The sequence below is a fragment of the Musca vetustissima genome, unplaced genomic scaffold (genome assembly GCF_032173495.1).
Source record: "Musca vetustissima isolate MV318-11 ecotype Yass unplaced genomic scaffold, APGP_CSIRO_Mvet_v1 utg247154, whole genome shotgun sequence".
NCBI lineage: Eukaryota > Metazoa > Arthropoda > Insecta > Diptera > Muscidae > Musca > Musca vetustissima.
The window spans coordinates 2,823-18,651 of NW_026880741.1; the positions used below are offsets into that span (position 1 = coordinate 2,823).

Consider the following 15,829-nt stretch of genomic DNA (forward strand, 5'->3'; position numbering starts at 1 on the left):
CGAAGAATACAAATGAGTACGTATGTATGTCTTAATGTCTACATTTATATGTAATTTGAAAAATTATGAGAACAACAAAAAGATGCAATATTTCTAAACTATTAAGAAGAAATTCCACTATTTGTCATCTATGGATTTTATGACTTTTATGTATGTGTATAAGTAATATGTCTTCTAGAGGGGAAATTGTATGTACATACCCTGATAATAATGACATTTGACATTATTATTTCCAATTGAATGTAGTTTTTTTTTGTCTACGTTGACAAATATTAGTTATAGTCATAAAAATATTGTCTTTTATTTATTCTTTTTTGCTCCAATGAAGCAAATAGAAAAAATAAAGGAAAACAAAAACAATACAGAAAAGAAAATATCCTGAACACACTTCCTTGAAGATTGCCTTCAGTCATTTGCCGCATAATTTAATTTGTCTATTTTTGTAAATATCCATAAAACGCAATTTTCTTAAAGTTTCAAATTTCGTATTGACTTTAAGGCGGTACGATTATAGTAAAACTTCTATTGAGTTAAGTTTGAGAGTTTGGCATTTTGAAAATTGTGTATTCTGATTGTCTTTTTGTATATATATTTGAATATTTATAGATGTTTTTTTAAATACGTCTTCAGTAAATGCTGACTTTTAATTTTAATTTATAAATCCTACTTTAAAAATGATTTTCCCCTGATTGTCCATTCTAAAATGAGAATAAATATTTCATCAAATTATATACAAATAAAACCCAGTGAGCGAAGTAGTATAGTCGGACGGAGCCGACCATATGTTACCTTACACAACATCCACCGAACCCTATGTTTCTTTGACCATAATCAGAACCTCATGCAAAATTTTCTAGCGACACATTTCCGTATACATGCCCTATCGGAGTACATACATCAATATAATTGGAGAAAATATATACACCATAGAATAAAAATTTTATGTACACGTCGCAAACCCATGCAAACACATTAGATTTGTGACAAAAGAGTTATCTAATGTTGGACGTTAGAAAATCCGAGAAGGGGAATTAATGTTTAAAAAGAAATAAAGACTCGAGATAGAAGGAGAATGTGTTTTACAAAAATATAGCTTTTTCGATTTGATCAAAAACTTGACCTATGGCGAATTGGTCATCCTGGGTTCTTTATATAGGCTTTTATCCCCATAATGAGAATTTCACCCAGACAATTTTGTCGCTTTGTGTAATTTGTATTCCAATTTTTATTAATTTAAAGATTTGAGTTTGGAACAATTAAAATCCAATTTTTAATTCTCAAGGTACCCATAATACTGCTACTGAACCTTACAAACTTCAGTATTTTTTATTCGAGAGAAAAGAGGAAATTGTTGTATACCATGCTCTAAGTGCTTGGTTCCTTAAAATGGTCCAAAGTAATATGATTTTCCTATTTCACTCTAGAAAATCTAAAAATTCCCTCAAGTAATTAACTTACAAATCGGAATGTCAATAAAAATTATTAGAAGGAATATTATTCCTTCATTTCGTCCTTGATGCAGGTCTTCATGTCGTTAATATTAAACGTTGATAATATGACCATTCGTCCAGACAACATAACATTTCAACATAATCACGTAACGAATTGAATCTGTATCCCAATACGACCCCATGCCAACTCCATTGACCCATTACTACAACAACGTTCATGTAATCACATATAGATGGAGCCATATGTATGCACAGACAGTCAGATGAGCTCCACAAAACAAATGTACACACAAAAATTCAAAACCTTTTGAAGAAGAAAATAACACTTGAACAAAAGGCGAACAAAAATCTTTAAAGAGATACAACAAAACCCAACAGATACAATGTCTTGTGCCTGTGACTAGTTTGGTGTACAAGAGTGGAGGGTGATGTGTGTGTGTGTAGAGTGAGCATAGTGTATCTGTGTGACTGACGGGCTTCACATATTGTGTAGTTTTTGTGTGGAGCACTCTCACGGGCAGGCGCAAAGAGAATTTTGTAGGCAATATTATTCAACACAATTTTAAATATTTATTAAATATTTTTTATTAAAAAATTAAACTTTTTCTTAAAAATAAAATATTTTTAAATTTTAAAACTATTTTGAAAAATATAAGATAAAATTTCTTATAATAAATTTTAAATTTTGAAATTGCCTTGTAGTATATTTTCCCTCTGATTTCTCTTTCCAATTAAAAGAGAGCATGCACGTATTTGTTTCTCTTGTATCTTTTGGATACACATTGTGTGTATGAGCGAGTGTAACCCCCATATATATGTATCGTCATACACTTGACTTTGCTTCTCTTTGTTATTTTTTTCCTAACTTCGTGTCCATGTGAAGTGTGGATACACACGTACACTGTCGGTGAATACGTGTGTGCCTCTCTACACTTGTCATAAAGTGTGAGAAAGGGGCTTTGGGTACAATTCATCCACCTTATTCTCATACTCTCGCATACACACACACGACTCTTTGAACTTACTTCCTACTCCCAAATGGGGGATTGCAATCAAAAAGAACAACAGTGAAGTATAGGAACAAAAAAAGAGCGCATGTGAGCTGATGTCAGGCATTATCAATAACACACCACCAATACAACTACAACTCCAAAGCAACTTTGGCTTTATCACACAGACTATACGTGTGAGTAGAATTCTTGTTGTTTCGTTTTTTTGGGGGGAGTTATTGATGAAGAGCGCCGCAACGTAGAATAGATTTTGTTAAGACCAAAACACACACAAAAAAAGTAAACGAGTTCTTTGGCTTTTGGGCCACCCTTCCCTCTCCCTGGCCATCCTTTTCTCTGACAATGTCACACTGTGGAAAAACAAACGTGACGAATTTTCCTTTATTCTCAAAGTGTTGGAAGTGTGCGCTACTTGTCAAATAGTTTGGTCGTACGTACGCTCAGACGGACAGACGTACGGATGGATAAACGTTCTGCTGGCTGGCTGATTGTCGCTTTGAAGAGCTCTCATGAGAATACAGAGTATTTCGAGCTCTGCGTGAATGAGTGAGTGAGTGTGTGTGTGTGCGCCAGACCAACGATTGGAATAGTGGCGGTACACATTAGCCGCTTCAACATTGTGTATTGCTGCTTGAGTACGCTCAGCTCAAACTGTGTGCCGTGTGTGTGTTTTCATGAAGACATTTTTCAGTTTGTGTATGCGGACAAAAGAATCTCTGTTGTCAGTGTAGATTTGTACTCCGCTGCGTTCGGTACAGGGCACACGGTCGTCAATTGTTTCACTTTTCCCAAAAAACAAAAATATAAGAAAAATACTTGTGTGAAATAAGAAAATTTTTCAACTACAACAAACACAACAGTCCAACGTTCGCTTATACAAATCAGACGACAAACAACAGCAACAACAACAAATTAACCACAAACAAAAATCTTATTGAAAACTTGAGTGTCTGAAACGAAAACGAAAAACAGAAAAAAAAAATTATTTTGAAAATCTCAACAACTAACGTCAGCCAGTCAGTCGTAGGCAGACTAACACATAAAACGTTACAAGCTCACAAGGAAAATAAGAAAAAAATTTAAAAATAAAAAAATCCAATAAGAAAATTGAAATCTCAATAACTAAAGTGAAATAAGAAAATAAATTTAAAAACAAATACAAATTGTTTGAATAAAGTGCAATATTGAAAACAAAAACCGTTTATAAAACTCGAAACATACTCAAATTAATTTTAAACAACAGAATAGAATTCTGAAAATAAAAAAAAAAATATTTGGAGAACATTTGAACTAAATCACAAATTGTGTTTAATTTTATTTCTCCCCACAAACAACACCTCTCCCTATCCCCAAAACCTCAACACACAAACAATTTGAAAATTGTTTAAACCAAAATTGGATATTTACGCTATTTTTGTATTGGATACCTAAAACCAAATGTGGAACCGGCAAACTTTGTTTGGCGCAAAAAATTAATTATTAAAAAAAATTATTTATAAACAACTCGGCTGCTGGAAACCAAACAAAACATAACACAAAACACCACAACATGGTCTACAAAACGAAAAATATATAAAAAATTATTATTATTTGTTTTGGTCGTAAAATGGAATTTTATGGCCCACTTAAATATTACCGCCTTCGTCGTCAACAACCAACCACAACAACAACGCCAACATAAACAACGGCCGCAATACAATTGCCAATGACATTTCAAACTGCAAACAAAACAAACAAAAAATTAAATTAATAATTTTTTAACAAACAATAAACAATATTTAAAACAAAAAACTAATAATCCAAAATTTAAACAAAAAAACTATACAAAAAATATTTCTACTACACCCTGTGTTTCCCATGGATATTCTCTTAACTTGTTAATACAAAAAATTTGATCTAACACCAAATTACGTGAAAAAATAAACGTAACGCTCTTTTGTAACTTGTGTTGTGCTCTTGCAATGTTCTCTTAAAAACGGAAACACCAACAACCACCACCACGAAACGAACTCATTCAACCATTCATCCACACCACAACTCAAATTGTCCCCTGACACGCACACGGACAATATTGTGTGTCTTCCTCTTGGTGACTACGGTGTGACTCTTTGAATCCCAAAATATTTCAAATAATGTTGCAACAACAAAATCCACAAAAACTTTAAAACAAAATCGCTATTGCCACAAACAATTTTAATTGTTACGATTTTTTCAATTCCCACTAAATTTTTGAAAATAATCACCCTTGTATTGCGAACTGAACAACACGGTTAACGCTTCATTTGAAATCGCGTCCAAAATAACCGTAAATATTCCACCCCTCCCCCAAACCCCAACCATCCCGCTGGCGTGCGCTCTATACGACCCCCACGATGTCTCGGCAGTCGGGTCGCACGCCGCTGCCGGGGCTTGGTGGGGGCCACATCATCACGCTACTCCACATCCTTCGACAACTGCTGCCACTGCCGCCCTCAATCACCATCCACACCATCCGGCACACCATCAAACGGCAACAATTGGCACAACGGGTACGCCAACGACGACGCCACATCATCAACAACCTTATCATCCGGCTCATCACGCACATCCGCATGCGCATTTGCATTCGCTGCAACAACAACACCTGCAACATCAACAACACCTGCAACAACAACAATTGTCACATACCCAACTTAATTCGTCGACAACAACGGGTATACCATCATCGAATGCATCATCTGCCTCGTCATTGTTGGGTACGGAATCTGGACTGCAACAACAACAACCTTCACAACAACAATCCGCATCACAACAAACCAACAACACACATTCCACGCCCACACATGCGGTTATGTATGAAGATCCCCCGCCTGTTTCAATAGTTCAGCAGCAGCAACAACAACAGCAACAGTCCCATCATCTCCCGCATCCACAACAACAGCAACAATCTGCCAATCAACAGCACCAACAACAATCTCATAATAACGTTGCAACAACACCAGTTGGTGGTCTAAGTCCTTCACAAACACCTTCGGGTCCTGCCTCACATACACAGCAACATTTAACATCACCCCATCATCAGCAACAACAACAATCACAGTCAAATACATTGCCCTCCAGTGCTACATCAAGTATTCAACAACAACAGCAGCAACAACAACAACAGCAACAAAACACAGCAGTGGCGTCCGGCCAGACACAAATTGTTGCGCCGACAGCGGCGAGTGTTTCCCCATCTAGTGTTAGTTCCCAACCTCCAGGTATGTTTCGAACATGTTTGTTATGTGTAGAATTAATTGAAATTGTCCTTCGACCATTGTGGAGGGAGTATTGAGAGAATTTATTGAGAATTAAAAGGATTTATTGAGGATAAATAAGGCACGATGAAATTGTATAGAAATTTGTAAAAGTATGGAAAATAAGAAAAATCACAAAAAAAATTGTATAGATTTGGAAAAAAATAATTTTAAAATAAAGATCACTTAACTGGGTGAGAAGAACATCACAGGGACCTTATGATCTGCCAGAAATAATAATTAGGATTTTGTCAATTTTCCATTAAAAAAGGAATTAATAACAAAATCGATTGTCGAAAATAATTTTTATTTAGAATAATTACACTGGAAAAATATTTTAGCCTTAAATAAAAATAAAAAATATATAAATGGCTTTAAAAAAATTTATTGGAAAAAATGGCAATGATGTATAAACAATTCTGAAAAAATAAAGGTAAACTATTGAACTTCACTGTCCCAGAAACTTCTCAAATGATTTTAAAGTATATCAAGCAAAAATTTGAATTAAAAAAAAATAAAATATTAGCTCCCTCTATATCTTTCGTAATTATTTCGGAATTATAAGACATATTTTTCCGGAACTCCATCGTTCTAGAATGCTATATCTGGTGATTGAAAATATATTCTCGATCAAAGAAAATAATCAACAGCCGTAATAATTTTTTGGCGGGTATTCCTATTTTTAATTTTAATAATTAAAATCAGTTTTATTAAATTATTTATAAAATTCCATCTATTTTTTTTAAATTTCTTTGCAGATATGTCCCTCTCATTAGCTCCATTGCATATACCCGCGATACGGCCAGGTTTTGAGGCCGATGCAGCCAGTGCTGCCGTTAAACGGCATACTCATCCGGCATGGCCGTATGAAAGCGATGGCTTTAGCTCGGCCCAATATCATCATGCATCTCAATATTATTTAGAAAGAGATCGCAAGCCTGTATTTTATGGTTATCCAGAAACGCAATTTCAGGTAAATATATATATAACTATTAAATAAGATAAAAATATTTAAATTGAAAAAAATAATAATAATAAATAAAAAAAAATTGAAAGTAATTGCTTGGGAAAAAATATAATAATATGTAATAATATTTTTTAAATTTTCTATTTGGAAAATAGTGAGAAATTAATTAAAATATTAAAAAAAAACATTTAAATAAAAAAATTTTTTTAAAATTTTTTCACAAAAAATAATTATTAAAAATAACAAATAAAATAAATTGCAAATTGAGAAAAAATTAAAAATAAAAATTGGAAAAATATTAAAAAACTTTAATATTAAAACAAAGGAGTTACAATTTTAAAATGGGATTTTTTACATAAAAATTATTACAAATAAAAATAATATATATATATATATATATTGAAATCGATTGAAAAAAAATTTTTAATATTTTTTAATTTAAAATTGGAAAAATATATAAAAATATATTAAATATTATTAAAAAACATTAAATATATTATTAAAAATTCGTATATAAATACAAAAAATATATACTTGAAATTTGAGAAAAGAAAATTTTTTTATTAAAAATGTTTTTTACAAAAAAAATATTTATTAAAAGTATGGGATTTAGTCTGACTATTTTGCAAAACAAAATATTAAATTAAAAATATACATTGGAAATCGATAGAGCAAAAAAAATTATTTTTTTTATTTCTAATTGGAAAAAATATTTCAAAATATACTTTAAATATTAAAAATAAAATAAAAATATATATTTTTGAAATCGACTGAGAAAAAAATAAATATTTCAAAACCTATTTTAAATATTACAAAATCTTATATAAAAAATTGGAATTTCAAAATATTTTCGATGGTCTACAATAAAAATTTATACAAAAAAAAAACATAAATAAAATAAAAATTAAAATGAATAGAATAAAAATTTATTTAAAATCGATTCAAAAAAATATAATTATATAATATTAATTTCTTATACATTACTATTTGTACACTTATACATTACCTTTTTATATTGTTAGTTAGACTTATTTGCTTTCCAATTTCCATGTATCCAGGCTATAACATAACGCTAAGATTTAATTTTAAGGTGCAAGAACAAATTTTAAATATTCTTACATATAATGATTTCTTCCAAGAATTGATTTCTTATTTATTTTATTTGTTACTTCACATAATTATATACATTTCTTACAAAAACATTAATTATCTATTTTTCTTTCAATTTATTTTTTTATTTTCCAAAAATATATAGCCTTACTGGAATTATCGTGAACAGCCAACATCCGCTGCTGCGGCAGCATATATGAGCGCCAGTGATGATCGTCATGCCAGTGTAACGGCAGCAGCTGCTGCCAGACAATCGGTTGAGGGCACCTCACAGTCCAGCTATGAAACGCCAACCTATTCATCGCCAAGTGGTGGTTTACGAGCGTATCCAAGTGAAGCATACTCAAGTACAGGTAAATAAATACCACAATCGCATTTACATGCATTTTTCTGAATATACATACATATATACAAATCACTGAATATATACCAGACATCCTTAAGGCCAAAGGGAACAATATTTTGTAAACTGGGTTTGGTGAAGGTAACTTTCACTGTGTGTGTGTGCCTGCGTGCGTGCATTAATTTAAGTAATTGATTTAAAATGCAACATAAGGAGAGTACGAAGTGTTTGTTGGGGTTAGGTATTTGTAAGTTTTTGAAAAAGGAGAACTTTTGAAAGGGGGACTTTGTGAGAAGATTTGAAGTATATGCAAAATTATAAGGCCATATTCAAGTTGTGTGAATTTAATTAAAAATGCAATGGGGATTAAAAAATAATTTGAAGTCCTTCATATTGAAATATTTAGTATTCCAGTTCTTAATTAAATCCAAATGGTAACTAGCAAGAGATTAAGATTTTTTTAATTTATTACAAGTATTTAGCGTTTGGTCTATGTTGTTGGAAGTGCAATGTCATGTTTGAAATTATACATTTTTGCCTTCGTTTTGTATGTGCATTTTGATTTAGTGCATATAAAGGCAATTCTAATGTCTAGTTTTATTACAAAAATATTTAATTTAATTTCCGTTCAGTTTTATGATTAATATTTTCTTATAAAACTAAATTTAATTGCAATTGCAATTTATCGTGACTGGTAACGTTTGTACAAACTAAATGCTACTGAAGTTATTGGCAATAAAATGTGGGAAATATACATGCCGCTCATACATATCTAACAATAATCACATACAGTTTGTATGTAATTAATTTTTCAAAAATTAAAAAAATGGAATTTGTGAATATTTTTTGTTAAAAATTGAAACTTCATGATATAGTTTTTTTTTTACAATTTATTTTTAAATAGAACAAAATTGAAGCCCACAGCAACATCAGTAAAGAACTTCAAATCCCTTGCCACAAATGAACATTTGTTCCTGTTAATCTCCCAGGAATCATTTCCTATATACGAAAAATATTTGTCTTCGGAAGAGACAGTCATTTACCAAGACTTCCTTTTTTAATTTCAAAAATAATTTTTTAATTAAAAAAAACATTAAATTAAAAAAAAAATATTATTGAGTGCTTACATTTAAAAAAGGTAATTTTATACACCCCTTTCACATTTAATTTTTATTTTTAATCACATGTTATTGTGATTTTAATTTCCCAGGGATTATTACTAGGATACAACAAAAAACAGTAATAAAATAATTCGGAAGAAATATGGAATCGGTCGAAAACCTCTATATTTCTTATTTTTTCTAAAAAGATTTATTACTCTTAAATCAAAAAATAATAAAGTGGTATCAAATGAATATATCGAGATTATTAGCCTCCTTATCGTATTAAGCAGTTCAATGGGTCGGCAGTATTTGAAAAAAAGAAATCACTTGAACAACCACACCCACTTAAATGACATACAGTTTTTTCGTTCCTTTTTTTCAAAAATTCACCTGCTTTCAAATTTATAATCAAATTAAATTTTCGTATGAATTTGCATATTTATTTTTTTATTGAAACAATTTGATTGGCTAAATTATGTATATATGTCTGAGTGTGTATTTCGTTTTAATACCTCCATAACATATGTCACATTATGAATATTATAAATTCTGAAATTTCATGATTGCTGCTTGTATTTTTTGAATTCTATTCAAAAATCTAAATTTGTATAATAATGGTTTTTAAATGAGAGCTCCCCAAAAAAAAAACACAAGATTTTATTGGTCAGACATCAAAATATTTGAAAATAAAATTCAAATTTACAACACAAAGACAAACGACAGGCGGCAGTGATAATAAATAAAAAATGTGTCACTTAATTGGCTTACAGCCAATGAGAAAATATTCGGAAAATACTTTTTTTTAGATTTAAATATTTTATAAATGATTTTTTTGTATTTTTCTAGGTGGTTCAGGTGGCCTTTCTGTGGGCGCTGTCGGACCCTGTACACCCAACAATGCTTTGCATGAATGGACCGGCCAAGTGTCGGTAAGGAAAAAGCGTAAGCCCTATTCGAAATTCCAAACCCTGGAGTTGGAAAAGGAATTCTTGTACAATGCCTATGTCTCCAAGCAGAAACGTTGGGAGTTGGCCAGAAATTTAAATCTAACCGAAAGACAAGTAAGTATTTGCACAACTCGGAATGATATTTAAAGTATTGGTATTAACAAATTATTTGTGTGTGTGTATTTTCTTATAGGTAAAAATTTGGTTCCAAAATCGTCGCATGAAAAACAAAAAGAACTCCCAGCGCCAGACAAATCAACAGAACAACAACAACAGCTCCAATTCCAATCACAATCATAGTCAGGCACCACAACAACTGCACAATAATCATCATTTGGGTTTGGGTTTGAGCATGGGCCACCATGCCACCAAAATGCATCAGTGACCTTTGGATAACAGCAGTGCTGGCACCATGGGATTTCCAACATACTAACATTTAGCCAATATAAAAACCGAAACAGAAATTATGACAGAATATCAGTGAGGTAAAACTAAGAACAAGAACAAGAAAAAATGCGGTCAGAAAAACATACATACATAGAACAAAATGATAATAATAATATCCCATGAGAACTCAATGTCAGACACTGCTGCTGATGATCAAAGTAGTCTGCCAAATTGTTTCATTTCACACCATCACCACCACCCCCAACACCATTTTCAAATTATGTACATGTAAAAAAAAAACAAGAGGAATTTCAAAATTCCTATATATGTGTGATTGGGTGGGTGGGTGTGTGTGTGTAAATGAATGCATGCCTGGCAAGCATATAGAATTTAATCTAAACATAGATACTACTCGTACATACATACATACAAAACAAAATAGACAGAAAACAAAACATCATTTATATATATTTAAAAGAGAGAAAAAACAAAAAGAAACACAAACTTAAAATTTGTCTATAAAATTAAGTAGAATTCTATAAATAGTTAATACAGTTCTTTAACACAATAATTATTTTTTTGTTTTGTTTCTATGACCACCATTCATACACATACTCCCTTTACATTTTTTATAAAAATCTTAGTTTGTTTTGCCTCTCGAAAATTGAAATTAATTCAAATAATTTCAAACTATTTTTTGGGGAGGTAGAATAAAATTAAGATTTTCTTTTCAAAAAAATTCAGAAAACCATAAACATATATTTTTTTAATAGCCTAAACAGACACATAAAATTATTGATTCAGAAAATAGACAGTTTATTTTTAAAAATGAAAATATATATTTAAAATCGGGTTTTAAAATTGCCTTACCAATACAACAGTAATGTTAATATGACATTTTAGATTTCAATCAAATTCTATAAAAAAAAATGTCCAAAAATGTTAAAACCTAGTAGAATTTACATTAGTATAATTTCCGAAATATTTGAACAGTACACACAACTTTAGAATTTCAGCTGGTCTCTAGAATTCAACAAAAAATTCTGTTTGGTCCATAATTTGAAATGTCCTATAGAATAACTTCTTCAGGGGTTCTCTACAAAATTCGGATAAGGATTTTTTCAACAATTCTTTCGGTATTTAAAATATATCCTTTAGGTCGCTTTTATGTCATCTTCTCTATCGACTCTTCCATTGCGATTTCCTTAAGGAAGTCTCATCAGAATTTTTACAGAGGTCCTGAAAAAACAACCGTTTAGTCCATAAAGCGTAAAGTAAATAACCAGATTTTATGAAGACTTGAAATACCGCCTTTAGATCGCTATTATGTCTGCATTGATCCATCTATTTTCTCAAAGGGCCTCTAAAATTAAAACTTGAGTCTGCCAGTTCGTTTAGAAAATCTGTAAGTGTTCTTAAAAAACCTCAGATTGGTACAGAAAAAAATCATAGAAATGTTTTATAGACAATTTTCATTGTCACACCTTCAGGTGGTCTCTACGGAAAATCTGATACTGATTTTTTAAGTCTGCAAAAGCTACAAAAGGTCTATATATTTTATCACATGAGATCTTCTACTATTACCTCTTAAGACATATTTCAGGACTTCCTTTGGTAATATCCAAAAACAAATTTCTAGTTCACTATACAGATCTCCATTAGATCTGGCGATACTACCCGGTAATGGTCCATTATGTTGCCAAGAAAAACTCCATTTTACCAGCTTAACATGTGGTCCATTTTACCGGCTGCCTTAGGTCGTATTTGAATACTCCCCACTAGAAGTGTAGGGAGAAATTACATAGGTTAATCCATATGATATTTTATGTATATGATATTTATATCATCTATATGATATTTATTTTTTCAAAATCCAAATATTTTTGTGTAATTCATTCTGTATGAGAATCCAATGCCTTTAATATTTTTCTGCTATATTTTGAATTCATGAAAAAATTAAATATGCCGGAATGTCATATTACTATAGGCGTATTTTTTAGGGAAATTTTAAAACCCAACCATTGTTTTCCAATTTCCATTTGTAATAACCTGCCACTCTTTAAAAAAAACTATGATCTTGTATATAACACAAATTAAAACTTAAATATACAAAAAATTGTAACAAATTGTAACTCTCATAAACAACAATAACATATGCTTTAATATAGTAAATACAGAAATAAAAAATACAACAACAAAAAAAAGTAAATAAAAATGGTAAATGTCATTTAAAAATCGAAACCATATTCAAATATAAAATAAAAATATTAGTCTTTAACACAAAAAATAAATAAATAATTAATTGATGTGTGTCTGTTTAAATTATACATGGCTTAAATTAAAACAAAAATAAAACAAAAAATCCCATTAAAATAAATAAAAAAATCCCTTGACAAAAAATTTCCTACCCAATATTGAAAAGAAAAACAAAATCCCAGCATAGCATTAAATATATTTTTTATTTTCATTATATATATTTTATTTATATATAATGAGGATTAAATATATTAAAAAATAAAAAAATACAACAACAAAAACATACTTAAATCATTAGATTATATTTCTAATCATGCATAAAACTTAAACTCTACTTTATCTTAATACTAAAATCATAAAAACAAAAAAATATTAATAAAATCATAATATTTGTAATTAAAAAAACTAATTCCTAATTTTAATAATATTAGAGAAGAAAAAAAAACAAAAACTTTTTATTTTGTAATTAGAATATCTTAAAAATTAAATAAAAAACAATGTATTAATGAATTTTGTTATTGTAAATGAGTTGCTATTTTGCTTTTTTAGTTATAAATTTCCATTTTTATTTTTTATAATTTCATGTGTTATTATTCTCTTTTAATTTCCTTTTCTAGTTTTATTCTGTTTATTGTGAATTATAAAATATATTTTTATATATAATTTAAGTTCTATTAAATAATTCTCATCTCATCATTAAATAGCTGTAATTAATTAGTGAAATATAAGTTTTACGCTTATATTTATGTTGTTTATAATTTAAATTATTTTTTATAAAAGTAAAACAAACAAATATTTTAAATAAAAACACAATTTTTTATACTTAAAACAACTATGTTATTTCTTTCTATTGCCTTTTGTTTTCCTCATTGTTTTTATGTTTGCTTTTCTTTAAAAGTTTAGTAAAATTGGACAACGATATTATTTTTTCTAAAAAAATTGATTAGGTTTTTATTTTTGTATAAAAATTTAGAAAGATGTGGTTTATTTTAAGTTTTCCTCTACTCTTTATAAACAGATTTTATACATAAATAGAAAAAGTAAGAAAAAATACAACAAAAACATGTTTAAATTTTCATTAAAATATTGCTAAATAACCTAAAACTAAATAATTATATAATTTAAGTAATTCGTAAAAAAATAAAAAATAAATCCAAAAAAATTATAGTTGTAATTTTTAGTGTAACCACATCTCCATAATAATAATAATAATTGTAAGTTATTGAGATAAACATAAAACAAAATATAATTAATTACTTATTGCTATTCGTATTAGTTAATAAATAATCGATATACATAATTCTGAAATGCATATGCAGAAACAAAAGAAAGAACAATTAATAAATTAAATTACAAAAAAAAAAATCAAAAACATAAAATTTAAACAAAAAACAACAACATTATTTTTTATTTTTCGAAATTCAATGTTTTTGTTTTAAAATTTGGTGTCGTTTTTATTCCAAAAAAGGGGAGAGATAACAATTATTTAATAAAAGCAACTAAAAAAGTTTCAAGTTTTTATGAAACTAACTATTACAAAGGCTTTCCCATATTACATATTTCATTGTCTAATGTAAGACATTATTGTAATTAAAACAATTTCAACATTTTTTGTGGCATATTAAAATTGAACAATCTATTTCGTGGTATCAGACTATCAGAGTTATTTGTATAACCCCCACTAAAACATGGAAGGCAATTCCCTTTATAACATTTAGGCATTTTCGACGAAAACTTCTTGAAACATAAAATTTGTTATTAATAGGGCTTAGAAGTTTTGATCGGATATTAGTATTATTCATAAATTTCCTACAAAATTATAAATATCGACACACCCATCTTCAGTTTTTACAACATTTCCGAGCATTCCGGAGTATTTTAGCATCACTTTAAGACTTTGCGTTTGTATCACATAAAACCCCCTCACAGCGAGAGTATGAAATTTGTACAAACTCAGATATACTTCCTAGGATGTTTGTTTCAAAAGCGGAACAATAACTATCAAAATTTTGAAGGTTTAAACGATATTTTACAATCAGTACTTTGAGTTACAAAAGTATTCACATATTTTTTACTTCATATTCTATACTTGGAATAGCCCAGAATGACCTAAATTCGATATAGTAAAATTAATTGCTTATAAAACAGCATACGCAACAGAAAAGTATCTAGGAAACAATCTAGGAGGTCTCTATAATAAACACATATTCCGTAGAACCGATTGGGGGTTTTTATGTTTACTTGGAAATGGTCTTCTAGGAGGTTGTCGTCTTAAATTCATATCGGAATAATATTGTCTCAAAGATCTGTATAAATTATTACTTTAGATCGCCTATTATTACTCCTTAAATTTATTCTACGGCTTCCTTTTGATACTTAATTATAAAAACTAGTACTAAAAACATATAATAAATTAGTATTAGTTAAAAATGTTTACAGTTACGTAATAAAGTCAAATTCGCCGAATATGCCCCTACCCGGGGTAGATTAAGCATTTGATGGGGCAGATTCGGCACCATATTTACAGCCTTGTAATAATCACCATTATCAGTCTGGTTGAAATTCAGATCCTCCAAAGGTTCTATTTAGTTTTAATATGCGACTCAATGTTTTTATCGCATATTCGTCAATACACGCACTAATTATTTTTAAAGATGAACTCAAACACATTTTAAGGAAGTAATATAGCACTATCTACATATAGAAGAATGTGCCCCACTTTAAATATTTTAATTTATAGTTTCATTATTTTTTTTTTCGAAACATAGTTTAATTTCGAAGATGGGGAATATCGGTCCCCAACTTCTGGTATATCACTTACAAAATAGTCGAAATTGTGCAAAAAGATAATTTTATTATAATGTAAATGGACTTTTCGTTTTGAGCCAATTTAACAAGAACCCATTATCATTACCAAGCCTAGATCAAGTTCGAGGATGGGACTAAATGGTTCACTCCTTATGGTACCTCTCCACAAATG

At 29.5% G+C, this 15,829-nt stretch overlaps 1 protein-coding gene across 1 annotated transcript; it reads left to right on the plus strand.

The window, feature by feature from the left end:
- Nucleotides 1–4,845: 4,845 nt before the first annotated feature.
- On the plus strand, nt 4,846–10,692 carry LOC133326562 (homeobox protein abdominal-B; the record flags this gene model as incomplete). Its single annotated transcript, XM_061535191.1, has 6 exons — nt 4,846–5,086; nt 5,189–5,700; nt 6,495–6,709; nt 7,959–8,166; nt 10,106–10,320; nt 10,400–10,692. Coding segments are annotated over 6 exons (1,583 nt in total), but the record flags the coding sequence as incomplete, so codon positions are not given.
- Between the last annotated feature and the right edge of the window lie 5,137 nt (nt 10,693–15,829).